At 45.8% G+C, this 26375-nt stretch overlaps 1 protein-coding gene and 1 non-coding gene across 3 annotated transcripts; one reads left to right on the forward strand and one right to left on the reverse strand.

Moving 5' to 3' along the window:
• The first annotated feature begins 11760 nt into the window (after nucleotides 1–11760).
• Nucleotides 11761–26273, forward strand: SLC1A6 (solute carrier family 1 member 6). Of its 2 annotated transcripts, XM_061188590.1 has the most exons (9): nucleotides 11761–11965; nucleotides 12769–12906; nucleotides 14424–14628; nucleotides 15406–15448; nucleotides 15874–16217; nucleotides 19426–19659; nucleotides 21002–21196; nucleotides 25093–25227; nucleotides 26078–26273. In XM_061188590.1, exons 1-9 carry the CDS (start codon nucleotides 11761–11763, stop codon nucleotides 26271–26273), a joined length of 1695 nt encoding a protein of 564 aa, XP_061044573.1. The 2 variants fall into 2 exon arrangements, with proteins under 2 accessions (XP_061044573.1, XP_061044574.1); XM_061188591.1 differs by lacking the exons at nucleotides 14424–14628; nucleotides 19426–19659; nucleotides 21002–21196; nucleotides 25093–25227; nucleotides 26078–26273 and having other exon boundaries at nucleotides 15874–15959.
• TRNAW-CCA (transfer RNA tryptophan (anticodon CCA)) lies at nucleotides 20020–20092 on the reverse strand. Its single transcript has one exon. It is a non-coding gene; the product is annotated as a tRNA-Trp (tRNA).
• Nucleotides 26274–26375: the final 102 nt, after the last annotated feature.

Below are 26375 nucleotides of genomic sequence, written 5' to 3' on the forward strand. Positions count from 1 at the left end.
ACCTCTGAGGACCCACTCCTCCACGCCCACCTTGAGTCCTGAGTGCCGCCCCTTCCTGCTGCTCCCACCCCTCGTCATCCAAACTCATTCTCACACATCCTTTACTCTCTCCTAACCACCTGCTTTCCATTCTTGCACATCAACCCCATCAGCCCACTTCTAGCTTCTCCTGCCTTCACTCTGTGTCCCTTCCTTTTGCCTCTGCTCCTCTTTGTGTCCTACTGTCCAGTCTCATCCCTCCTGCCTCCATGTTTCCTTCAGTCGCTAATAGCAGCTAATTTTTATTGATCCCTTCATGTATGCTTCATTTTAAAAACTGAGATATAATTGACATATAACATTTTGTAAGATTAAGGTGTACAACATGTTGATTTGATACATTTATATATTGCGATATGAGTATCACCATAGCATTGGCTAACACCTCTATCACATCACCTAATTATCATTTATTTTTTGGAGTGAGAACATTTAAGATCTACTCTCTTAGCAACTTTGAAGTTTATAATACAGAATTGTTGATGATAATCACTATGCTGTGCATTAGATCTCCAGATCTTATCTTATCTTATCAGAAGGTCTTATCTTCTGGTTCATGTAACCCTCACTACAACTCTACAGATGCAAAGGCTGTGAGCATTCCCATTTTACAGATAGGAAAATGAAGCTTGGAGAAGTAAAGCAACCTGTTGTAAGCCTACAGAGCTAATTATTGGGGGAATGGATGGAATCCAAACTCAGGTAGCCTGATTCCAGGTGCAGTACCCTTAATGCTGTGTAGGGAGAGTACCCGGGCAGTGCCTGGCATAGAGTGGGTTCTTGGTACATACAGAATAGCTCAGGTCATGAGGATCCAAAAAGGGCAGGCTCTGCCTGGGCCCAGACTAGGCTCCCTGATTTGCTTCCCAAAGGCTTCCTAGCTGGGGACAGGTAGATTTTGAATAGCCTGTTGGAATATGTTGGGGAGAGATGCACATGCTACCGTCCTTGCTGTGTGTCAAACTCCCCAGGCACGTCCTGCTCATAGCCTTTGCATTTGCTGTTCCCTCTGCCTGGATTGCTCTTCCTCCAGATATCCTCATGGGTCTCTCCCTTATCTCCCTTGTGCCTTTGCTCAAATATCACCTTCACACCCAGACCTTTACCCAATAAAGAATGTTACTCCTTCCCTACCCTTCATACATTCTTTTCCTGATGATTTTTTTCCCATAGGGCTTATCACCATCTGACAACAGTTTGCAAAGTGTAGTCTTGCAGAACCCTAAGGTGTGGTATCCCTGAGATTCTTTCAGGGGGTCTACGTGGTCAAAACTATTTTCATACTAATTTTTAGGATATTAGGATACCCTAATTTACTAGGATATTATTTGCTTTTTTCACTATGTTAATCTATGCACTGATGGTACAAAAGCAATGGTAACAATTGTAACATTTTAGCGTGGATCCAGGCAGCAACACCAACCTGTGCTAGGAATTGTTATATTCTTTGCTGCTGCACGCCAATGGTTCAAAAACCCAACGAAAGCCAGTTTTGCTTTATCATGACCTTGATGAAGCAATCCCTGGTTGCGCAGTGGTTAAGAATCCACCTGCCAATGCAGGGGACACGGGTTCGAGCCCTGGTCCGGGAAGATCCCACATGCCGCGGAGCAACTAAGCCCGTGCGCCACAACTACTGAGCCTGCGCTCTATAACTTGTGAGCCACAACTACTGAGCCCATGTGCCACAACTACTGAAGCCCACATGCCTAGAGCCTGTGCTCCGCAACAAGAGACGCCATCACAATGAGAAGCCCGTGCACCACAATGAAGAGTAGCCCGCGCTCACTGCAACTAGAGAAAGCCTGTGCGCAGCGACGAAGACCCAACGCAGCCAAAAATAAATAAATAAATTTATATAAAAATTTCATGTGATTAAATCACAACTCTTGAGTGCATGTCTTTATTTTGCTCCGATTTTAATGGGAGTATTCTTTTCTTTTAGAGACAATTTTTTAGAGCAGTTTACGTTCACAGCAAAATTAAGCAGAAGGTACAGAGATTTCTCATACACATCCTGCCCCTACTCGTGCACAGCCTTCCTAGCTCTCAAAGTCCCCACCAAAGTAGTGTGTTTGTTACAACTGATGAGCCTACATTGACAGGTCATTATCACGCAAAGTCCACTGTTTACATTAGAGTTCACTCTTAGTGTTGTATGTTCTAAGGGTTTGGAAAAATGTATAATGGCATGTATCCATCTATACTATCTTACAGAGTAGTTTCACTGCCCTAGAACTCCTCTGTGCTCCATCTATTCATCCCTTCCTTTCCCCTAATCCTTGCCGACCACTGATCTTTTTACTGACTCTGTAGTTTTGCCTTTTCCACAGTGTCATATAATTGGAATCCTATAGTACGTAGCCTTTTCAGATTGGCTTCTTTTACTTAGTAATATGCATTTAAGATTCCTCCATGTCTTTTCATAGCTTGATAGCTCATTTCTTTGTAACTTTGAACAATATTCCGTTGTCTGGATGTTCCACAGTTTATTTATCTATTCACCTACTCAAGGACGTCTTGGTTGCTTCCAGGTTTTGGCAATTATGAATAAAGCTGCTATAAACATCCATGTGTAGGTTTTGTGTGGACATAAGTTTTCAACTCCTTTGGGCAAATAGCATGGAGTGCAATTACTGGACCATATAGGAAAAGTATGTTTAGTTTTGTAAGAAATTGCCAAAATGTCTTCCAAAGTGGCTGTACCAGTTCATGTCTTTTTAATATCCAATATGATGAAATGAGAAGTATGCATAAAGCATTTTTGTTTCATGTTGAAGTACCGTGGTAGCTGTTCCCAGGAAAAAAACACTTGTGTGATTATTTGAATTGCAAGCTGAACAAGCCACTTTTTTCACGGAATACCATTTTTAGACAAACCTCAGTTATTCCAATATGGGTATTTGGCAGACATTTTCACAAAAATGAAAGAAATGGGTCTGTCTGTCACTTCAAGGAAAACAGCTGATGGTATTTGTTGTCAATGATAAAATTTGGACTTTTAAGTGAAAATTAGAATTTTGAAAAACTTATATTTACTACTGCAATCTTGACGGCTTGCCAACCCTTAAAGACTTTTCTGATGAGATCAGTGGTCATACTAACAAATATTACTTTTTGATATTGAATAATGAAATGTGTTAATATTTGGATGATCTGTGTAATTCAGGAACTAATCTTTTTCAGATGACTAGTGAATGATGTTTAAAAAGATGCACTCAATAGATTTTAATGTTAATAGAATACTAAAGGTTCACTGACAGTTTCAGATTCCACTTTGCAACTATCCTTTAAAACATGTCAAGTTTTGGTGTAGTCTCAAAGAATAGCCACGATAACTGAAAAAGCTGCTTAAAATATTCCTGTCTTTTCCAACCACCTGTCTGGGTGTTTCTGTTTAGAGACTCCTTATTTAATATATATTGTTGATTCATTAACGTTGAATTCACAGCCAACAGCCCTGTAACTCATGCCTGAATGAAGCTTATCTAACACATGGATTTCTTCCATGAGGCACAGCACAGGCTTCCTGTGCTAAAGAACATCAGACAGCACTTCAGCACTGTGTCTGGGGCCACTTCAAACAGCAAAATCAACAAAAAAAGCACAAAAATGGGAAAAATGCAGCATTAAACAGACTGTGGAAAGGACATTTTTTACAGAATGACACCTGAAACAAGAAGGTAGAGGGTTGCCTTGTTTGACCTTAGCTGGAAACTTGACCTTAGCATATCAACCAGTTCAAATTTTTTACCGTGCTGAGCATGTCTGCTAATGACCACAAAAGTGCCATGGGTGTCTATTTTGGGGTCACAGATAAATTTTAGCAAGTAGGTGAATTTGCAAATATGGAATCCTCACATACGGAGGATCAACTGTATGAGAATCTTACTTTCTTTTTATTAAGCTAGTCATTAAACAATTTGTAAAAGTGTAAAACATTGCCACTCTTCTAATAATTTTTTTCTTGGTTTGGAAAATATAGTTATTTTCATAAAAATCTGCTATTTATGTTAACATGTAATGAATTTATTATTATGCTAAAATGAATAAACAAATATTGAAATATGTTTTCATTTCCAATAAAGATTAATAGGTATAACTTATACAGACAAAAACTCTTTTGAGTCCGCCATCATCATCTTTTTCCCCTCCATGATTTTTTTTAACCAATAGACACGATTTCTTAGAATAGTTTTAGATTTACAGAAAGATTGAAAAGATAGTGCAGAGTTCCCATATCCCTTCACCCCCCCAAACATTTCCTCTATTATTATTCCCCTATTATTAATATCTTCCATTAGTAGACACACTTGTTACAATTAATGAGCCAATATTGATACATTAGTATTAAAGTCCACACCCTATTCAGATTCCCTCAGTTTTCTCCTAATATCCTTTTTCTGTTCCAGGAACCCATGCAGGACCCCATATTACACTAGACAACATGTCTCCTTAGGCTCTTCTTTACTTGTTTGAGACTTTCCTTGTTTTTATGACTTGACAGTTTTGAGGAGTACTGGTTAGGCATATTGCAGGATGCCCCTATTGGAATTTGTGTGACTTAAAAAAACTCATGATTAGACTGGGGTTGTGAGTTTTGGGGGATCCTCTTTAATTTTAAGAGTGTAAAGGGGTTTCAAGACCCAATAGTTTGAGAACCACTGGTGTTTCTTCTTATTATTTTGTGTGAAAGAGCAAGGGGTGCTCTATCTTCCAGCCTCTAGCACAGCTTGGAGCATAATGGGTGGATGAACAATAAATATGCGTGGAGTGAATGACTGTATGAACCAGGACCCCAGGGGCAGCTCGAGGCTCAGAAAAGGATGCAGAATCATCTGTGCACAGCTGGTGACTGAAACAGAGGGAGTGTGAAGGTTTCAGGGAGGAGTTGCGGTGTGGCCCAGGAGAACCTGACATCTAGAGCAGGGGTTCAACTTCAGCCAGACATTGAAATCATTTGAGGAGCAGTAAAATATGCCTGAGCCCCTCGCCCAGGGAAGCTGATGAGATTGGTCTGGGGTGCCACCTGGGTATCAGAATTTTTAAAGGCTCCCCTGGTGATTCTAAGGTACAGCTAAGTTTGAGAACTGCTTATCTAGAAGGCATTGTGTCAAGAAGGAGAGTGGGGGCTGTATGCACAAAGAATTGGAATTGGGGTGGCTGCTCCTTGGCTGTGTGACCTTGGTCAAGTTACTGAACCTCTCTGAGAGCCTGTCCCCTCATCTGCAAATGAGGGTAATGATATCTACTGCATAGGGGTGTGTAGATTAAATATGAGTAAAAGAGCCTGCCTAGACTAGGAAGTTGCCGTCAACAATTGCTCAATAACAATAATAATAGCAAACATGTATTGGGTTTTTATCACATGCCATGCTCTGTGCTCAGCTCTTAAAAATGGCAATTAGTTTTCAGGAGAGGTAGGAGATATTGGAAACAGCCAAGTCAGTGCCATTTGGGAAGAAAAGCAAAATCAACATTGCCCGGTGTATCCTAAAGAGTGCAAAGAATAATATTAATTACAATACTAACAGCAATGATTTGCCTCTCACTTGCACAATGCTTCACGCTGCAGGGAGGATTTCCATGCTCACGCACTTCAGTTTTCTCAGCTTTAATTTTCTGTGGGGTCGGCAGAGTCATCTCCGTTGTTTAAACGAGGAGACCAGGCACAGAGAGGGAGAGGGGCTGGCCCAAGCTCACACAGCGGCCAAGTGGCGAAGGATGGAATGTGCACCCCGAGGGAGAAGAGGGCCAGCCGAGCCCACGCAGAGGCTGCTCTCACTCGGACGCTCACGCCCGCGCCTTCCCCAGACCTCCGCTGAGGATGCGGGCTTGGACCCAGCGGTGCCAGGGCCTGGTCCCCGCGCTCTCCAGGGATGTTCTGGCCTCGGGAGGGCTCAGGAGGCGGTGGGAGGCTGGGTCTCGGAGGCGCGGCTCTGAGCTGGGGGGCGGGGGCTAGACGAGAGAGAGGCCAACCACCCCGCCTACCCCAGGATCCCCTCCCTCCCCAAACAGGCGGCGCCCTTTCTCCCGAGCTGCAGCTGAGCCAGGGCTGGGCGCGTGGGAGGCTGGGGGCATCCCGGAGGGGATCCCGCCCCCCCCCACACCTCCAGCAACCCGGGGCCCCCACACCCACGTGAACGCAGGGGGCTGGCGCCGATCCCACTCGCTGCACAGCGCGTCGCGGCTCCGCGCGGGTACCTCGGCCTTTTGGTCCTGGAGCCGGCGCTGCGCGGTCTCTGGCGGGTCCCCGTTGCCCTGGCCGGGCGCTTCTCTGGGCTCCGGCTTCTGCCTCCCGGCGCAGCGCGTAGGCGGACACGCGGGCAGGCCGCCCCCGCAGCTCCTGGCCCTGGTGAGTGGGAACACCACGGTTCCTCGAGGGCGGGGGCTCTGAGGTTCAGGGCAGGCGCCATCCGAGGCCGGCTTGGCCTACCCTGGGGTCGGGCGGGTGGGGCGCCCATCTCTCGGCTGCTCATTGTCTCAGCTGCTCCCTGACTCTTAGAGTCGTAACCTCCGCTCACGTCCCCGTAGCTCTGATCAGTTTCCTATCGCCTTAGTTACCCCAGATTCTCCCTGCCCATCTGCCTTCCTTCTCATCCTGTCCCTCTATCCCTGGCCTCTACTGGTGGGCAGGTTTCCATCTCTGCCTGATGCCTGGTCCCTTTCCAGGGCTTGGTTCCCTTCCCTATCTGGGGCTTATTCCTCCAACTCCGGAGGGACCTGGTTGTGACAGACTTTGGCCATCGCTGCGGGGGGGCGGGGGGCTGGGTCCGAAGTTGTGTGTGGGGTGGTGATGGTGTGTGTGTTTGTGTGTGTGTGTGAGACTGAACTTATGAGTAGGGTTGCCTTCCCAAAGAGGTGGGTGGGGCTGAATGTTTAAATGAGGGAAGGAATTTGGATGTCTGAAGTTTTGTGTCCCGAGATGTGTGTGTAGGAATGGCATTTCTGCAAATGCCCGTATGGAGTTTCATTTACAAGGGGTGTTGTGCAAGGACGTGAAGGTGTGTATGTATGGGGTTGTGTGTCTGAGGAGGGGTGTGGGGTTTTGTGTCTGACGGCATTCATGAATGTGTCAAGTGTGTGTGTGTTTGTGTGTGTAGGAATTGTATGACTGATGCTGCATGAATGGAGTTGCATTTCTTTTTTTTTTTAAATTGAAGTATAGTTGATGTACAATATTATATAAGTTACAGGTGTGCAACATAGTGATTCACAATTTTTAAAGGTTGTACTCCATTTATAGTTATTGTAAAATATTGGCTATATTCCCTGTGTTGTACAATATATTCTTGTAGCTTATTTTATACAAAATAGTTTGTACCTCTTAACCCCCTACCCCTAAGTTGCCCCTCCCCCCTTCCCTCTCCCCACTGGCAACCACTAGTTTGTCCTCTATACCTGTGAGTCTGTTTCTTTTTTGTTATATTCACTAGTTTGTTGTATTTTCTAGATCCTACATATAAGTGATATCATACAGTGTTTGTCTTTCTCTGTCTGACTTATTTCACTTAGCATAATACTTGGAGTTGTATTTCTGAAAGTGTGTGGGTTGTATGTTGAACAGTTCTGTGTGTGTGAGACTGTGTGTCTGTGTGCAGTTGTGTATATGTCAGTTGTACACAAGAGGTGTGTGAGGTTGTGTGTTCAAGTGTGTGTATGTGGTGTGTGATGTATGTGATTTCCTCCTTGTCTTTCCCTCCCTTCACTCCTCAGGCTAGCAAAATATTGAGATAAAATGTATGGAAAGCATCCTTGTTTGCCCACTGTAGGTTGCTTCAGCTTTAGAATGTAGGAGTTCCTTCCTTTTTGCCCCTGGCTCTGAGAGATGCCCCTCTCATCACATCTAAGAGTCTGGAGGTTGTGAGAACCAGGTGGGGGACCCGTCCTTGAATCCCTGAAGATCCTGGAACACTCGAAGGGCTGTTTCCTGAGTAGGAAGCCTAAGAAGCAGGGCCAAGAGAAGGCCTAGGACCAGGAAAGACTAGAAAAGAGAGAACCCAGGGTGAGGGGAGAAGGCCCCCGGGGGTCCAAGAGAGACTGAGAAGCGGCCAAGTGGAAGCCAAGATCCTGGGAAAACAAGTTCAAGTATTGCTTGGCAAGTAATGCAGTCAGGACCGAGCAAGTTGATGGGAAGACCCTCTCCCTTGTCAACATTTTCCTCAGTCCTCAGTCATGTGTCTGTTGGATTTCTGCTTTTTATTAACCTTGGTTGTCATCTATTTCATGCTCACTAGGTGCTGTTCTAAGTGTCGCGTGAATTGGGCCATCAAAGCCACACAGAAAGTGACCAGTTCCTGAAAGTTGGAGTGGGATTTGAAACAAAGAGCTCATGTACGCTTTTCCTCTAGGCCAGGGACCTCCAAAATTTTTCAGTAAAGGGCCAGAGAGATTGTATGGAGACCCATAAAATCTCTGTTCCAACAACTCAACTCAGCAGTTGTAGCACAAAAGTAGCTGTAGATAGTACATAAAGAATGAGTATGGCTATGTGCCTATAAAACTTTATTTACAAAAGCAAGCAGCGGGCCAGAATTGGTCCTTGGACTATGGCTTGTACATCTCTGCTCTATACTGTACCATTTTTCGTAAGGAAGAGATAGGAAATAGACAAAACTAGCTCTGGAGTTTTTTGTGACTAGTTTGGATCGCAGCTGAACACTCCCTTGGGACCCATGGGCAGCTTCATGCTATTTCTTGGTGACTGGGAACACACATCTTAAGAGATGAGGGAATAATTACACATTTCCTATGTAGTCTGTGGTTTCCTGTCCGGGATTTTTCACAGCCAGCTGAAAAAAAAACATCATGGTTTCAAGTGACAGATCCTTTGAATCAGGACCCCAACTGGGGTTTGACACTGGGAACCAGGGCTTAGAGCTGGAGGAAGCAGGACCTGGAAAGCTGAGGCAGATACCGCATCCTTGGGATATGGGGAAGGCGAAAGAGGATGAGAAAGATAATGATCTCAGAATAGTACCTGCTCAGCCAGCAGCAGCCAAAAAAAAGTTCAGGGAACTACCTATTGGTCTGTCTCTGAAAGACTCCCTGCCTGATCTGGATGGATTCAGGCACTGGGGTTGGGGTTAGGGCTTGGGAGGGGGTTGGTGGCAAGGAGAGGTATCTGAAGCCCTGATACCTCAGAGAGGAGCTTGGGGAGGCCAAGTTCTCCTTACCTGTACAGCCATCCCAGGCAACCCAAATATGCACAGTCCAGCACAGGATACAATATTTACTGTCTTTCTGTGGCTTGGAGAGTTTTTTCTAGGAGTTAGATGAATCTAGTATATCTGTCGGGAAGCAGAGAGCACACTCAAAAAGGGGAATTGAAAATTAAGGACTATTTACAGGGTTAAACCAGTAAAGTTGGCACAGCACTCAGAGATCTGCAAGAGTCGGGGAGCTGCAGGGAGGGAGCAAGAGGGGGACCTGGGGAGAGCTGTGGCTGTAACAAAGGATTGTCTTTATTTTTTAATTATAATACATATTAATACAGTTAACACAATGATATATAACATTGTGTAACTTTAAGATGTACACCATGTTGTTTTGATATATTGATATATTGTAATGTGATTTCCATTGTAGCAGTAGCACCTCTATCATGTCAAGGGAGCCAAGAACACTCAATGGGGAAAGGATAGTCTCTTTAACAAATGATGTTGGGAAACTGGATAAACAAACGAAGAATATTGAAATCAGACCCCTATCTTACACCACTCACAAAAATTAACTTGAAGTGGATACAAGTCATAAACATAAGGCCTGACGCCATAAAACTGCTAGAGGAAAATGTAAGGTAGAAGCTGCTCAACTTTGGTCCCAGCACTGATTTTTTTTTTTTTTTTGATATGACACCAAAAGCACAAACAACAAAAGCAAAAATCAAGTGTGACTACATCAAACTTAAAAGCTTCTGCACAGCAAAAGAAACAACAAAATGAAAAGCCAACCTACAGAATGGTAGAAAAATTTTGCAGACCATACATTGGATAAAGCGTTAATATCCAAAATATATAAAGATTTCATACAACTCAATAACAAAAGTCATAAACAATCTGATTGAAAAATGGGCAGAGGAACTAAATAGTCATTTTTCCAAAGAAGATGTCCACATGGCCAAGAGCTGCAGAGGATCGTTCAGTGGGAGCTGTGGCCTTAGGTAGAGGAATACAGTCAATGCCAAACGGGCCTGGCAGGGGGAGCTGAGAGAATGCTCCACCTACATCTCCTCCCACCTTCCATTCTCCTGCTGTTTTCCACTGGCCAGACTGAAAGGGCAAGGGAGCCCGGGCAATGCCAACTGTAGTGGTCAGCCTTTTGCCTGGGGATGAATCTATAGGGATAACAGAATTGCCAGTATGCCTACAAGAAGGGTGCTGCCACATTTTGCTGTGAGATCAGTATAGGTAAGCCTGCTTATCTTTCTGGAATAGGAGGTGCCCAGGGCCCACGATACTTTTAGGGACACCCATGCAAACGTTTTCGCTTCTTTTAAAATCAGAATAAAGAATTTAACTTTCAAGTCAAAGAAAATGTTTTAATATGTAATATTACTGTTCTCATCTAAAAAATTGGGGTGAAATTTACACAACAGAAAACCAACCATTTTAAAGTGGCATTCAGTGGCATTTAGTTCCTTTGCAACATTGTACAACAATCACCTTGATCTAGTTCCAAAATAATACATTCCTTTTTATACCAACTTGGCATACCAAATTATACCAAATATTATTTTAATATATATTTTAATGGAGGAAGGGGCCATGAAGGCAAATTTTCCTCAGACTCATGAAGGCAAATGTTCCTCACAATTTCCAAGCTGCCCTATACATGTAAGGTGTTTAGTTGGTAAAAGGATAGGCAAGTTTTATTTCTTATATGCATTTTATTTAATGTGTATTAAGATAGAATAAGCATTTCAAGTAATGATCTAAAGTTTCCAGTTTGGATTACATTTATTTAGGTAAGTAAATAAGGTGACATGGATATGGCTGAATGTAAAGAGTCTGAAGTTTGGGAAACAGTGCCTGGCACCCCAGAGTGACTGTGAACATCACATTTTTCTTCAAAAATGGATCCTGAGGAGGTGCTGGGATCAAGAATTATCACCATTTCCATCCCATGGGACTCTCCCTCTCCCTGTTGCTCACTTGGGCATTCACACAGAGCAGCTGCATTTATTGGGCACGAACTGTTCGCCAGGCACCTGCTGATTCTGTCGTTGTGGAAAGCCCATTTGGTGGCACCTCCAGGCTAGACACCAAACTGTATTAATTTGGGGGGCTAACCACAGAGTGCCTTGTTTAAGGCTCTGAGTGAAGTTGATGCTCAGCAAAGATTTGTGAGTCTGGTTTGTGAGCTGGGTCAGCTCTCAGTTACTTGTGATGATCTCATGAAATAAGGAGGGGCTGGAGTTAGAGAATGGCAAAAAACGTCCATTATATTGTGACCTACTTCTCTGTCTCTTCCCAGCCATGCCTGGGAGTGATTCTGGAGACCTTGATCTTTTTCTGCCAGGACATGACCCTTGAACCCCCGGCAGTGTTCTCAGGTGGCCCAGCGCAGGCACACCCCAACAGACCGACACCGCCCCTCCCCTGCTGTTTGGACTCTCTCTGAGTTCATCACCAGCTTCTTCCACCTTTCCCCTCTTCCCACATCCACCTTCTGTCCGGCCCCTCACCAGGCCCGGGCCCCTTTGTACCCCGCAGGTAGACGATGAGCAGCCATGGCAACAGCTTGTTTCTGCGGGAGAGTGGCCAGCGGCTGGGCCGGGTGGGCTGGCTGCAGCGGCTGCTGGACGGCCTGCAGCAGAGAGCGCTGCGAACGCGCTTGCGCCTGCAAACGATGACGCTTGAGCACGTGCTGCGCTTCCTGCGCCGGAACGCCTTCATCTTGCTGACCGTCAGCGCCGTGGTCATTGGTGAGTCGTCTGGGAGGGGCGGGCTCTGCCCCTGGAGGGCGAGGACTTGAGGGAAGTTCCCCGCACAGCATATTTCTTCCCTCCACTTACTTCTTCTCACCTGCACAGGTGCACACGTCCACCATGCCCCCTCCCCAGGACGCGCTCACACAAATAGGTATACATTCTTGCAAACACATCTGTGGGTACACACAATGCCTCATCTATATGCATGTGTATATACAGGCATAAGTGTACACCATACAAACGCACACTTTCTGCATACGAACACACACAAACATGAACATGTTTTTATGAATGCACAAAACATACAGGTGCAAAAAAGTAAACACACACTTGCACACATATACTAGAACTTAGAAACACGTTCACACACACATGCATTCCTCTGCACACACACTGGCACACTTAAGAGCTTGAATACATGTGTACCCCCATGCTTGAAAACAGTAACATACACACACAAGTCATACCTGTGTGACTTAGGAAAAACATGGGCATCTCATATACATGGACCCTCATATACAGGCACAGATACATGTGCACAAGTGAGTACACACTATCACATATGTGTTCATATGTACACATGAATGTGTGCAGACATTTACACACATATCAACATAGTAACACATAAATTCATACATTCCACAATGTACACACAAACTCGCACACTCATAGAATGTTTCTCTCTTTCTTTCACCTCTACCCACACACACGCCCTTCTTGGGAGGGATGGATGGATGGCCCTTGCTTGGGACTCAGTGACCAAATTCAACTCTACAGACCCCTCATTTTGGCTCTAGGGGTCAGCCTGGCCTTTGCCCTGCGCCCGTACCAGCTCAGCTATCGCCAGATCAAGTACTTCTCTTTCCCTGGAGAGCTTCTCATGAGGATGCTGCAGATGCTGGTGCTGCCACTCATTGTCTCCAGCCTGGTCACAGGTGAGAGAGCCCAGGCCAGTGTTGGCCTCCAAGACCCATCCCAGAGTCCAAGCTCAAACCTGGAGCCATGGCTGTTCCAAGCATGGGACCACCTCCCCAACTCAGGACCTCAAACATGGAGCATGCACGTAGCTCTGAGTCTTTGGCCAAAGCCCTGATCCCAATCAGACCTGGGTTCCAGAACCCAGATGATCTGCAATACTTATCTCAGTAGCTTTCCTGTACTTTTCCTTGGAGGTAAAATTACAGCCTGAGAGGGGCTTAGTATCATCCACAGATGAAAGGAAGGCTGTTGTGGGGCAGCCAGGGAAGGTAGCTGGGATGTGGTGTGGAAGGTAATGGGGTGGGACGTGGATGAAGGTGTTTGAGATAGAGGTGACAGGGTGGTGGGTGGAGGGGGGCGGTGGAAGTATGGATGGCCTATGCAGGGGTTGGCAAACTTTTTCTGTAAAGGGCCAGGTAGAAAACATTTTCAGCTTCAAGGACCATGTGGTCTCTGTTGCAACTCTTCAATTCTGTTGTAGTGCAAAAGCAGCAGCAGATTAGTATGTAAACAAATGGGCATGGCAGTGTTCCAATAAAACTTTATTTACAAAAACAGGCAGCGGGCCAGATTTGGCCCATGGGTGGTTGATTGCCAATCTCCAGATTTTGGGATGGGTACGAAGATAAAGGGATGGAAGAATGATTTCTTGGGTTGGGTTTCCTTAGAAGCAGAGACTGAGAAGGGGCTATTTGCACAAGTGACTTATTGAGGGGTAGCTCTCAAGAGAAACCTATGAGGAAGTGAGGTGAGCAGGATGGGATGGGGAAAGAAGCTAAGTAGAAATGTGGGTTCAGAAGAAGGTTGGCCTCTCAGCCTGATCTCATGGGGAGCTCTGGAGAATGTGCAACACTACAGAATTGTTCTCCACAACTCTGCCACTGTCTAAATCAAAGGAGCTGACCTTTTGAATCCCTGGACCAATCAGTCATTGGCTATAGGTCTCCCATGGGGACTTTGTGGGTGAGTAAGCTCCTGTTCTGCTGAGGGCAGCCCTCAAGAGAAGGGGGCAGCATGAGTTGTTAGCAGCCAACACGCTCAGCTGTGGAAGGATAGGTGTATCAGCACGGTAAAGGGTGTCTTGATAGGGGACCAAAAGTATCTACTACAGATAGTGTATAGTGAGCTGGGTTGGAGGGAGGTGTGATTTTGGGGTGGATAGGAGGATGAAGAGAGCAATGCAGATGAGGTTATGGTGCAAAATAGGGGTGAATAGAGGATGGAGTGGGGGTTGAAAATGTTGGCTTGGAATAGAGGGAAGGTTAGTGAAGTGGTGCTTGGGATAAAGGATGGAGTGGAAGGCGTATTTGGAACATAGAATGGGAGTTGGAGGATGGCGATGTGGGGTGGGGCAAAGGAGGAAGGATGCTTGGTGGAATGGTTGTAGCAGTGTGGGGAGTGTGGAGCAAATGGATGGGAGAGTGGGTGGTGGGATGTGGATGGGGCTGCTCGGGCTGCACCACCTGTCCTCCAGGTATGGCGTCCTTGGATAACAAGGCGACAGGGCGGATGGGTATGCGGGCAGCTGTATACTACATGGTGACCACCGTCATCGCGGTCTTCATCGGCATCCTCATGGTAACCATCATCCATCCTGGGAAGGGCTCCAAGGAGGGGCTGCACCGAGAGGGCCGGATCGAGACCATTCCCACGGCCGATGCCTTCATGGACCTGGTCAGGTGACGTCCTTTCCAATTCTGATGGGAATTCCAGCCCTACATGTAACAACCTATACTCAAGGGGAGACAAAGGGGACAGGCTAATCCAACCTGGAAATGCAACACCCAAGTTGGGCCTAGTTTTTTTGGTACCTATTTTCTGTCCTGGAGCCTTGCACAAATCCTCTGAGAGCAGCTTACTCCTAGGATATGATCTTTTGACCCGTAGGCTAGGGAGGCTATAGTCGCAGCATCTTGAGATGGGCTCAGGACAAATGGTATTTGTCTGGTGTTCCCAAGATCCATTGGAAGGTGAATGATTCTATTAAAGTAGCAAGATTTTGCCTGCCAGAATCAAGGCTGGTCATAGTTCTACCTTAGTCACTGACTTGGGGGGGAACCTAGCGTTGGAAGAGTTCAGGAGCTTTCCGTATTTTTTTTTGGAGACATCACTGTGTGTGAATTGAAGTCCCTGAGGTGGCATAGGGTCCTACCAAAGGGCTCAGACAGGCCTGAATTTGAGGTCCATCTGTACCCCTTAGGATTTGTGTGGCTTTGGGTAACTTACATAAGTTCTTTGTGCTTTGGTTTCTTTGTATGTAAAATGGGGACATCAATAACACTCACTTTTAGGATTATTGTGGTGTTTAAATCAGATCACCTAGGTAAGGCACTTAGATCGGTTTTCAGATGTTGGCTGCTATTATTATCGTTGCCATTGCAATTATTATTACTGTTATCAGTCTAGATTCTCTTCTAAGGTCTAACCACGTTCATTCATCTGATATTTTTCTGCAGAAATATGTTTCCGCCCAACCTTGTGGAGGCCTGCTTCAAACAGGTCAGGGGGAAGTACATAGTCTGATCAAGGAGGTTTGGAGGGTTGGGGGAGCTTGCTGCTGAGTGAATGGTCCAGGAGTGAGGGATGGGAAGAAGGACCTGACAGAGCATTGCCCAGGGGCTTTTGGAAGAGTCTGAAAGAAAGAATGTGCTTCCTATTGGTGTGGTGATCAAGGCAAGGTTAGAGAGAAGGACTTAGGTCAAAGGCTGCCTGGGGACGGTAATGGAGGAGGAACCAAGGCTTCTGATCATAGACAGTTGAGGAGACAGACCCCAAAACCTGTCTGAGCATTGCCCAGGAAGCTTGTGAAAAATGCAGAATCTTTACTCATTCTTCCATTCATTGGTTGTTCACTCCCTCATTAACCTGTTTATGCACTCAATTTACTATGCATTCGTCTATGGCCCAATATCTCCTTATTTCAGTTTAAGACGCAGTACAGCACGAGGTTGGTAACCAGGACCATTGTGAGGACAGATAATGGATCTGAGCTGGGCACCTCCATGCCTCCTTTATCCTCAATGGAGAACGGAAGCAGCCTCTTGGAAAATGTCACACGGGCCATGGGCACCTTGCAGGAGGTGCTGAGCTTTGAGGAGACTGTGCCTGTGCCTGGCTCAGCCAATGGCATCAACGCCCTGGGCCTTGTGGTCTTCTCGGTGGCCTTTGGGCTGGTCATCGGTGGCATGAAACACAAGGGCCGAGTCCTGCGGGATTTCTTCGACAGCCTCAATGAGGCTATTATGAGGCTGGTGGGCATCATTATCTGGTGAGTGCTGGGCTGTGACAGGGGCGGGGGGGTGGTGGTGATGGCACACAGAAGGGTGTTGTCAGGGCTGGGAAGTCAGGCTGTGGGGCAGCTCCTGAAGTGGTTGTTGGGACCACTTGGCCAAAGTCATTTATATATGTATTGGTTAATTCACACCCTTTGCTCATTCACTCACTCATTCATTCATACCTTTGTGCAATGATTTATTCACTCATTCACTCCCTTGTTCATCTATTTATTCACTCATTTATTCATTTGTACTCAAGCTTCTGTGCATTGTTCATTCACTCCATCATTTATCTATTCATCTTCTCATTCTGCTATGGATTGGCCAAATTATCCATTCATTTATTTATCTATCTTCATTCTTCCATGAATTGGTTCATTCATTTTCCCATTCATTTGTTCATTTTTCTGTGCATTGGTTAAGTCACTCATTCATACGTTCATTCACTCATAAATTCATTCACAAACTCATCCATGCATTAGTTAATTCTTTGATTGATTGATTGATTTACTCACCAAGTCATCTATTCATTTGGACTCATTCTTTGACTCACTTGTTCATCTCTACATTTGTTATTCTCTCATTCACTCAGTCAAATATTCCTTGCATTCATTCATCCATTTGCTTAACCCACTCATTCATTCACTCACCCATCATTCATGTCTCATTTGCTCATTTTCTCACTCATTTATCCACTCACTGATTATTCCTTAATTGACGCATTCATTCATTCATTCTTTAAATCCCTTCACTCTTTCAGCAGACATTTTCCCAGGCTGACTTTGTTTTGAACTCTGGAATACAGAGATACATTGAATTCAGTCCTTGTCCTCAAAGAGCTTTCAAAGTCTTGGAGGAGACAGACACATAGTAGATAAATATAATACAAGATGGAAGGTTCTAGAGTCAAGAGACATTAAAAAAGTATAGGGAATATGGATAAGTAAGCAGCCAATGAGGGATATGCAGTGAACTCTGTCTGGGAAGGTGAGGAGGAAGTCATGGAGACGTCCACCTCTTACTTGGGTCTTGAAAGGTGAGTAGGAATCCAACAGGACAGGAGGAAGGGAGAGGCACTTCAAGCAGAGGGAATAGAACATGCAAAGCTTGAAAGGACCTGAGTTGTTTGGAGAATGGTGAGGAGTTCAAGAAGGTGGGAGCATACCTTGGGAGTGGTGGTGGAAGATGTTAACGAGGCTGTCTTCCCAAATTGAGGAAGACTTTGTACATCATCCCAAATAATTTGAAAGTTGGGTGGGGGGCTAGAGGCTAAGTTGAGAGCTTGGAAAAGCAGCTGAGGGGATTGGGAGGGGAAGCTTATCAAGGACAAGCAAGAAGGTTGAAAAGGAATATTGAAAGCTCAACTGAATTGGGAACCATGAGTTTATAGCGATGTCATTGGCATGTTTGGGAAAATATCCGTATGTGCCAGGTAGCCGAGTATAGGAGGAAAGAAGTCATGTGCAATTGATCCAGAGTTGAGGAATTTTGCAGAGTGTGAGAAAGGAAGGATGGAGGTGAGGGATTTGAGAAAGGAGTTTACGGATTATTCACAGAGGTAGGTCTAGAGTTGGAGACAACTCAGCAACCACCCACCAGGGCTAACCTCGAGCCCAGCTTGGGGAATACAGATGTGGCTGGAGGAGTCCCCTGTATCCTCATTCCCACAACCTCAGCTTGGGTCTCATCATTTCTGACCTAAGCTGTTGTACCAACTCCCCAAGCGGTCCTCACCTCCTCCAGTACATCCCCCATGACAATGACCAAGTGTAGACTTCAATTTCTAAAGAGAGAGAAATAACAAAGAAAGCCTGGTGATGGGTGAATTATGGCATCACTGGCAGAAACTCACAAAACTAAGCAATGGGCTGGTTTGAGGGGAAAACAGGTGAGCCCCCTATGAACTTGCTTCATCTGTCTTCTCTACTCTTCTCACTGCTCCAGCTATACTGGTCTTCTTTCTGCTCCTCCAATACTCCTAGCTCACATCCATCTCAAGGTCTTTGAACTGTGCCTGCAATGCTTTCCCCTCAAATATGCATGGTTCCTTTTCATCATTCAGGTATCAGCATAAATGTCACCTCTTCAGAGAAGCCCTCCCTGACCACTCATTCTTACAGCCCCACTCACTGATTCTCTTTTGTAGTTATCACCACCTGAAGTTTTTAATGACATATTTCTCTGTGTATTGCATAGTTCCCCCATTAGGATGTAAGCACCATGAGGGCAGGGACCATGTGACTGGAACAGAGTAGGTGCTCAATGGATATTTGTTGAGTGAATGAACAGATAATTTAATGACAGGTTGTTTATAATTAATTTTTTAGTGGAGTGTAGTTGATTTACAATGTTGTGTTAGCTTCTGCTATACAGCAAAGTGAGTCAGTTATATATACATACATATATCCACTCTTTTTCACATTTTATTCCGTATAGGTCATTATAGAATATTGAATAGAGTTCCCTGTGCTCTACAGTAGGTTCTTATTAGTTATCTATTTTATCTATAGTAGTGTGTATATGTCAATCCCAATCTCCCAATTTATCCCTCCCCCACCTTTCCCCCTTGGTATCCATAAGTTTGTTTTCTACAGCTGTGACTCAATTTCTGTTTTGTAAATAGGTTCATTTGTACAATTTTTTTTTAGATTCCACATATAAGCAATATCGTATAATATTTAAGACAGGTTGTTTAAGACGTCTGTGGGAAATCCAGGTGAAATAACTTAGGGCTGGTGAATGAGTGAGAATATGCACTTATAGGAAAGAGAATAGGGGCATACAGGTTACAAATGTAGAGCAAAGAGTTGGGGGAAGTGAATAAGGGACGTTAGAAGGCCAGAGATAGGGAGTGTCTGGGCGATGTCTAGGGAAAAAGCCCTGAGGACAGTGATTATCTGGGGGGATTTGAATTGGGGGGTGGGTGAAGGAGACACCTTGTAAGAATGCATATATTGGAGTTGTAGGAGCTCTTCTACTCTCTGAGGGCGAGCTGTGGGGAAGCAGGAAGAAAAGGTGGGATTTATTTGTGGGACCCAGCCCCATTTGTTATCTTGTGGGGAAGGTTGGAGTGGGGTAGGGTGCTGTATGGCGGATGTTGCCTGGCTCCAGGGTCTATGTCGGCAAAGCCTGGGGGATGCTAGCTCCAGGCTTGTAGGGGAGGTCATGAGGGAGGCCTGACAGGTGTCTGGCTTGGCCCAGGTATGCACCTGTGGGCATCCTGTTCCTGATTGCTGGCAAGATCCTAGAGATGGAAGACATGGCCGTCCTGGGGGGTCAGCTGGGCATGTACACCCTGACCGTCATCGTGGGTTTGTTCCTTCATGCCGGTGGCATCCTGCCTCTCATCTACTTCCTCATCACCCATCGGAATCCTTTCCCCTTCATTGGGGGAATACTGCAGGCCCTCATCACTGCCATGGGCACGTCTTCCAGGTATGGCCTTGCTCCTCACCACTGGTACCCTTCCTAGGTTCACTCTTTGCCTTTCACAGGCTCTCTTAGGAGTCCTGCCCTCTCTGCCACTATAGAACCTCATCTGGGTTGTATAGTAATGTCAGGTGCTCTTGAAGGTCTCCAGGTGGCTCAACACCTGGGCACTGATCTTTGTCCTGGGCTGGCTCTCCTAACCCCTTTCCCTCCTTTTCTGTTTCTCTATTTATTTGTTTATTTTTAAAAGATTTATTTATTTGGCTGCGCTGGATCTTAGTTGCAGCATGTAGGATCTTCGTTGCCGCGTGTGGGATCGTCGGTGTAGCATGCGGGATCTTTTTAGTTGCGGCATGTGGGATTCAGTTCCCTGGCTAGGGATCGAACCCAGGCCCCCTGCATTGGGAGCATGGAGTCCTAGCCACTGGACCACCAGGGAAGTCCCTGTTTCTCTATTTAATATGGAGGGAGAACCAACTGCAAATTTTGAGGTTAAGACAAAGGGTCCAACATGCCTCATGATCTCAGTCATTTTCTACCTCATAGGGTCTCATTTCCCCTTGAGATGGCCTCTGGGAGCTCCCTTGGCTTCCTTCCTTTTTGTGGTTTCAGGGGGTTCATAAAGAACTCCCCTCTCCACCATCAATCAAATTCAAAACAATCTGAGAGGTATCACTAGAGCCAACCAGATAGAAGAAAAGTATCATTTTTATTGCTTGTAACACCTATTGGAGAATGTGCCTTTTGATCTGTGGCCACGGCGGATTGGTGCCATTGTACCCCAGAATTAAACTCACCAGGTTGCCACAGGCATGGACACCCAAAGATCCCCTTTGTGGGTCCAGGATTCTCACTGCATGATATAAAGCTGACCAGACAGAGCACATGTTTTATGGACCAGCTGATCCCAAGTGGGGAGAGAGACCTAGAAGGTTAGTGTAGCTGAGGTCACTCCCTGAATAAACATGGGAAGTGGGGAATAGGAGTCTTCTGTAATACCCCTCTCTTAGCCCTGAGGTGTGGGAGCTCAGAAGGCCCTTTGCCTCCTTTCTGGGAGTGGATAGTTAGAGTGAACTGGTGACATGAACTAGTGTCTAGTAAGTAGCCCTCAGCTATTGGCTTTAGGTGGGTCAAGAGACCTTCAGCCTGGGGGACCTCATTGCTGTGTGCTCTCTGTGTCAAGAGGAGTTCCTCTCCCCCATGCACAGTCATCAGCCTCTGAAATGTTAGACACCTGCCGTCTTCCCCTTGCTCTAGCTCCCACTTTGCCTCCCAGTGTTCTCAGGGGGAGCCCTCCCTTCGCCCATTGCCACCACTTATTCTCAGCCCTTGGGGTTCTCTCTCCCAGCTCGGCGACACTGCCCATCACCTTCCGCTGTCTGGAGGAGGGCCTGGGTGTGGACCGCCGCATCACCAGGTTTGTGCTGCCTGTGGGGGCCACCGTCAACATGGATGGCACTGCCCTCTATGAGGCCCTGGCCGCCATCTTCATTGCTCAAGTCAACAACTACGAGCTCAACCTGGGTCAGATCACAACTATCAGGTGAGTTGGCCTTGGGTGGGACCTGCCAACAGCTGAGCCCTAAGAAGTCATTAGCTTGGCTGGGGGTGTTGGAGGGGAGGGAGTCACAGCAAGAAGTAAAGGGAGTCTTTGGATGTTGGAAGGAGGATGTGTTGAGGGGTGCAGGAAAAAATAAGACATGGTTCCTGAACTCAGGGAAGATCCAGTCTAATGAAGGAAAAAGACACACTGATGATGATGATGATGATGATGATGATGACACTGTTGGTGATGATGATGTAGATTACGGAGGTGATAGTGGTGATGATGTTGATGGTGCTGATAGTGGTGATGGTAGTGATGGGGTGATAAGGGTGGTGATGGTGATAGTGGTGATGATGATGGCCAACATTTATAAAACACTTGCTATGTGCCATACACAGCATTAAATATTTTACAAGCGTGGGCTCTTTGAATGACATCTCATGATGTCCTATGCATAGTTCCATTACTGCCCTTGCCAAATTAAAAAAAAGATTATCTGCTTATTATGGGTAGCGTAAGAGTTTTGGGAATCCAGAGAAGGGTTATCTAACTCAGCTGATGCTGTATAGCTTTCTTTTTCTTTCCGTTTTCTTAGCCTCTCCCTGAATAATTTCAACATCCAAACAGGTGACTCTTCCATCATCTTCTTTTCAAAGTTCGCTGACCTTTGGAATTCCAGCCACCTACCCTTGGGGCCATGTCCTGGACTTTGCCTCTGCTTAGCCTGCTCTGACATCTCGAGTATGTGCATCATGGCCACAGTCTCCAATCTCTCCATCCTCTTACTTCACTTCCCCTACGTATTTTCTTTAATTCCATGAAAATTTTTGCTTCTTCAACTCCTCTCATTCCCTCCATTATGGTTTCACTTTCCCTTTATGTGTTTTAGTTCAGTGCCTCTCAAACGTTTATGTGCATACTAATCACTTGGGAGTCTTGTTCAAAAGCAGATTCTGATTCAGTGGGTCTGGGTTGGGGCTTGAGATTCTGCATTTCTAACAAGTTCAGAGGTGATGCTGATGCTGCTGGTCTAGGGACCACACTTGGAACCATGAGCTTCCAGACCAGAGAGTATGGCGCTTCATTCTTTCATTTTCTTGAGAGTGTCTTTGACATCCTTACCCCTTGGTCTTTCCAAATCCTCAGCACTGGGGATTTCAACCAACCACTTTATCTATTCCTATGTCAAGGTGTCTGAACCCAGCTAGAGAAAAATCTACCCACTGTGGTGATTACTGCAGTGACCACTACAAGACGACGCATTACATGATCAGCTAAGTGTATTTCCACTCAGAAATCCCTTTATATCAGTGATTCAAAGTCTTGGCTACACATTAGCATTACCCAAGACCACCTACTCCCTGAGGCTCTGACTTTGTTATGGTGGGGGTAGGGTATAGGCATTGGTATGTTTGTGAAAACTGCCCAGGTGATACTACTGTGCATCCAGGGTTGACAAACCACCCAGTTATATGGTGGCACCATTATCCATCCCTCATTCCAAATCTCCAGTCTATTTATCTTCCAGCTCCATTCTCCAATTTTCTTCCATGTAAAAGATCATATTGCCTTATACCTCAGGGGTGTCACTGAGGTTACTGAGTGTGAATGGACCCAACTTTCTGCTCCCACAACTCAAATTCATTGTGGTATGCATCCATCCATGCTTTCTTTCCCCTGATCTCAGTTTAAACATGGATCTGTTGCTCTATTCAAAACTCATTCCTCTACAATTCCCCAAATCTCATCCCTCCTATCTCCTAACTCTGTCAGCTATTCCATTGCTTACTTGCATTTTCAACTCCACTGCCTCTACTTGACCTTTCTCTCTAGCATATGAAGGCATGCTGATGTCTCCCACATATTATAAAAATAAAGACCTTAGACCTAGAATGCTAATGATCTCAGGGAAATTGGACTCCAGGGCCCATGCTCTTTAAGGGAGCATCCTACCCTCCCTAACAGCTCTCTGCCCCTCTTGGCTACATAGGGATTGTGGATAAAGGCAGGTACCACAATGTCATGCAGTATAGTACAAAGCTGGCTTGGCTGGAAATACTGATAACTGGGGTCAGCAGCAGGATGGAGTGCTCTCTCTTTTTATAGGGGTTCTGAGAGACCACTCTGCAGATAAGGAAAACAGTCTGAACTTGTGTCCCAATGGCTTAGGGACATTCAGGGATACAGCTTAAATCTGGGCACTATGGCTGATAGCATCTGGAGGTTCTGTGAGATGTTGAGCCCATGTGAAGTCCCTTCTACTATGGGTAGAGGAAGTCCCAGCTACCTTGTTACCACACAACCCAGAGATCGCCTCTGAGTCTTTCTTCAAACAATCTTCCTTGCCTTTACAACAGAAGGCTGTGGTATGAGAAGCCTTTTCTAGGGGAAACCAAGGATGCAGTGAAGATGACATGAAGATAATTTCAAAGGAACACGTTTTGGTTTGTTTGTTTGTCTAGCTTAGGGTCCCAAACATTGCAGTGAGCACTTTTCATGGGGAGCTTTCACATTCTGGGGAGTAGAGAAGTCATCAAAAAGGGTAAGGACTTTGGAGGGGTGTTCTTAAATGGATCAGGGAACTGAGCATCACTTCTAGCTTCTAATCTATGCAAAGAGCTTGGTGGCAATGGCCAGCTTGAGACCCATCAGGTAATTGCTTCAGAATTTAGTGGCAGATTGTGATTGGATGGTTAGGGATTCCTAGTTTGGACTGAATCTAAACTTAAAAAAGTTTGAGTTGGATTATTGGATCCAGGTGGAATTAGCTGGATCTTATCATTCCATTGAGAGCATGATGCCTGCCTCCCAAGGGCATGCACAGATCACTGTTTATGCCAGGGCCAGCACTCGGAAGAGGTATTCTCTCTCACTTAGGATAATAGTAGTAATGACCCTTCTTGGGGCCCTATTCTCAAAGCACTGTTCTATTTTACTGCTCATAATAAACCCTCAAGATAGGTATATGTCTACCATTCTATAGATGAGGGAATATAGGCTCTGAGTTTATGTCCAAGGGTGTACAGCTGACGAATAAAATCTGCTGGACCCCAAAGTCCATTCCCTGTTCGTGAGCCCAAATATTTGCTCAATCACTGTTCTGTAAGAGACATCGTCTGTGTTAAGTATCTTGAGTAGCTCTATGTTCACGACTATAGAATTTGGGAAAGGGCTTCAGAAGCCACCAGGGAGCGGGGGCGTCAACCTCAGGGCCCTAACACCTTTCCTGGCAAGCCCAGTGGTTTTATAATTCTTCTTAGCACACCATGCTAGACATCCGAATTGATGCAGGAGCTAAAATCTAGCCTACTTGTGATCCAGTCTGACCCTCTACTTGATGGTGGATCACCATCTCTTTCATTTTCTATGTGTTTTACCTTTTAGTTTTCCAAAACCTTATATGTGTAAATGTCTAATTTTTAAAATTCACTCAGCACCATAGACAATTTCTTCTTTTGACTCTAAATTTGGCCCACCTTCCAGAGTTCTGTTCCTGGCAGCTGGACCTGTCTATACTGACCTACCTACTTCTAGCATATGTGCACATGGGGGAACTCAAGCTTCTGCTTTACGGCTGCTGCCCAGGTTGATTCTTCTGCCCTCTTCCAGTCCCCAGAAGCAGCTGGTTAAATCCTTACTCTTGCATCTGCAGTATGAATTATTTAAAACCTCTATCATTGGGTGGACGTCTAACCAGATCCCAACAAAGGACGAGGGAACATAACTGCATTGGCATTCAATGAAAGTTCCTTTGGATTTGCTCGTTATTTTGGGGAATTTGATTTAAGATGCCCTGGGGAACTGACCCCTTCCCTTCTTTTGTGTCTCTTCTGACACTGCCTCATCTCTCCCTTCCCTCCTCCTGCCTCGCTGTGTTCTCTCTCCACGTGCAGTATCACGGCTACAGCAGCCAGCGTTGGGGCTGCTGGCATCCCCCAGGCAGGTCTGGTCACCATGGTCATTGTGCTCACGTCGGTTGGCCTGCCCACTGAAGACATCACGCTCATCATAGCTGTGGACTGGTTCCTGTGAGTGCTCTTCCGACTCTGGTACTATCTGTCCTCGAACCCTCCGCTTTCCCTGCAGCACTCCCAACACATGGGCTCTTATTCCAGCAAGGACAGAGTTCTAGAATTTTAGAATGAAAAGGTGGCCTGGGGGACTATCCCAAGCCATGTGGATCCCAAATTCTATAGAGTTAACCTTGGGAAGTAGGGCAGGGAGGAGGTAAGCAATGGGGTCTTTACCCCATTATCCAGAAAAGCCCTGCCGTACCTGTTTTATGTAGAAGTCACCAAAAAAGGTGATCCTTGGGGGCAGAGCTGGCTTGCAAATTTTAAAAAAATTCTCAACTTTAATTTTTTTATTATTTATTTATTTATTTTTGGCCACGCTGTGTGGCTCGAGGGATCATAGTTCCCCGACCAGGGATCGAACCTGCACCTTCGGCAGTAAAAGCGCCGAGTCCTAACCACTGGACCGCCAGGGAATTCCCTCAACTTTTAAAAATAGGAGGTTTACATATAAAAATCTGGACTTTTGTCCCCACTTGGGAGCTGTCACCTGGATCTGAGGCTCAGTTAGATGGTCTTCAGTCTGGCCTTGTTTTCTCACAGTGGTGACCTTCCTCATCCTGTATGCTGTTCAGCTCATAACCCCTAATTTTCCATATCAGACGTTTACATTTTTTTAAAAAAAGAATTGCATTGCTAATAACAAATGTGAGCATATCAGAGCTTGGTCCACCCTGTGTTAGGCTAGAATGTGAACCCCAACTTCTAGGCACAAGGAGCTCCTGGCTGCTGCACCCTCTTCTCTGTGGAGCTCTTCAAACCTTGATTAACGGTGGCTTGTCTCTCCCCACCCCGCCCCCTCCAGTGATCGACTTCGCACCATGACCAATGTGCTGGGGGACTCTATTGGAGCAGCCGTCATTGAGCATTTGTCTCAGCGGGAGCTGGAGCTGCAGGAAGCTGAACTCACCCTCCCCAGCCTGGGGAAGCCCTACAAGTCTCTCATGGCACAAGAGAAGGGGGCGTCCAGGGGACGGGGAGGCAACGAGAGTGCCATGTGAGAGCCCCCAGCTCTGCCGCCTAGAAGAGGGAAGGGGGCTGGGGAGGGGGTTCCTGGGGAAGATCACTGCATGAGTGACTGTGCACTGAACACACATGTTCTT

Source organism: Eubalaena glacialis, chromosome 4 (assembly GCF_028564815.1).
Source record: "Eubalaena glacialis isolate mEubGla1 chromosome 4, mEubGla1.1.hap2.+ XY, whole genome shotgun sequence".
NCBI classification, from domain to species: Eukaryota; Metazoa; Chordata; class Mammalia; order Artiodactyla; family Balaenidae; genus Eubalaena; species Eubalaena glacialis.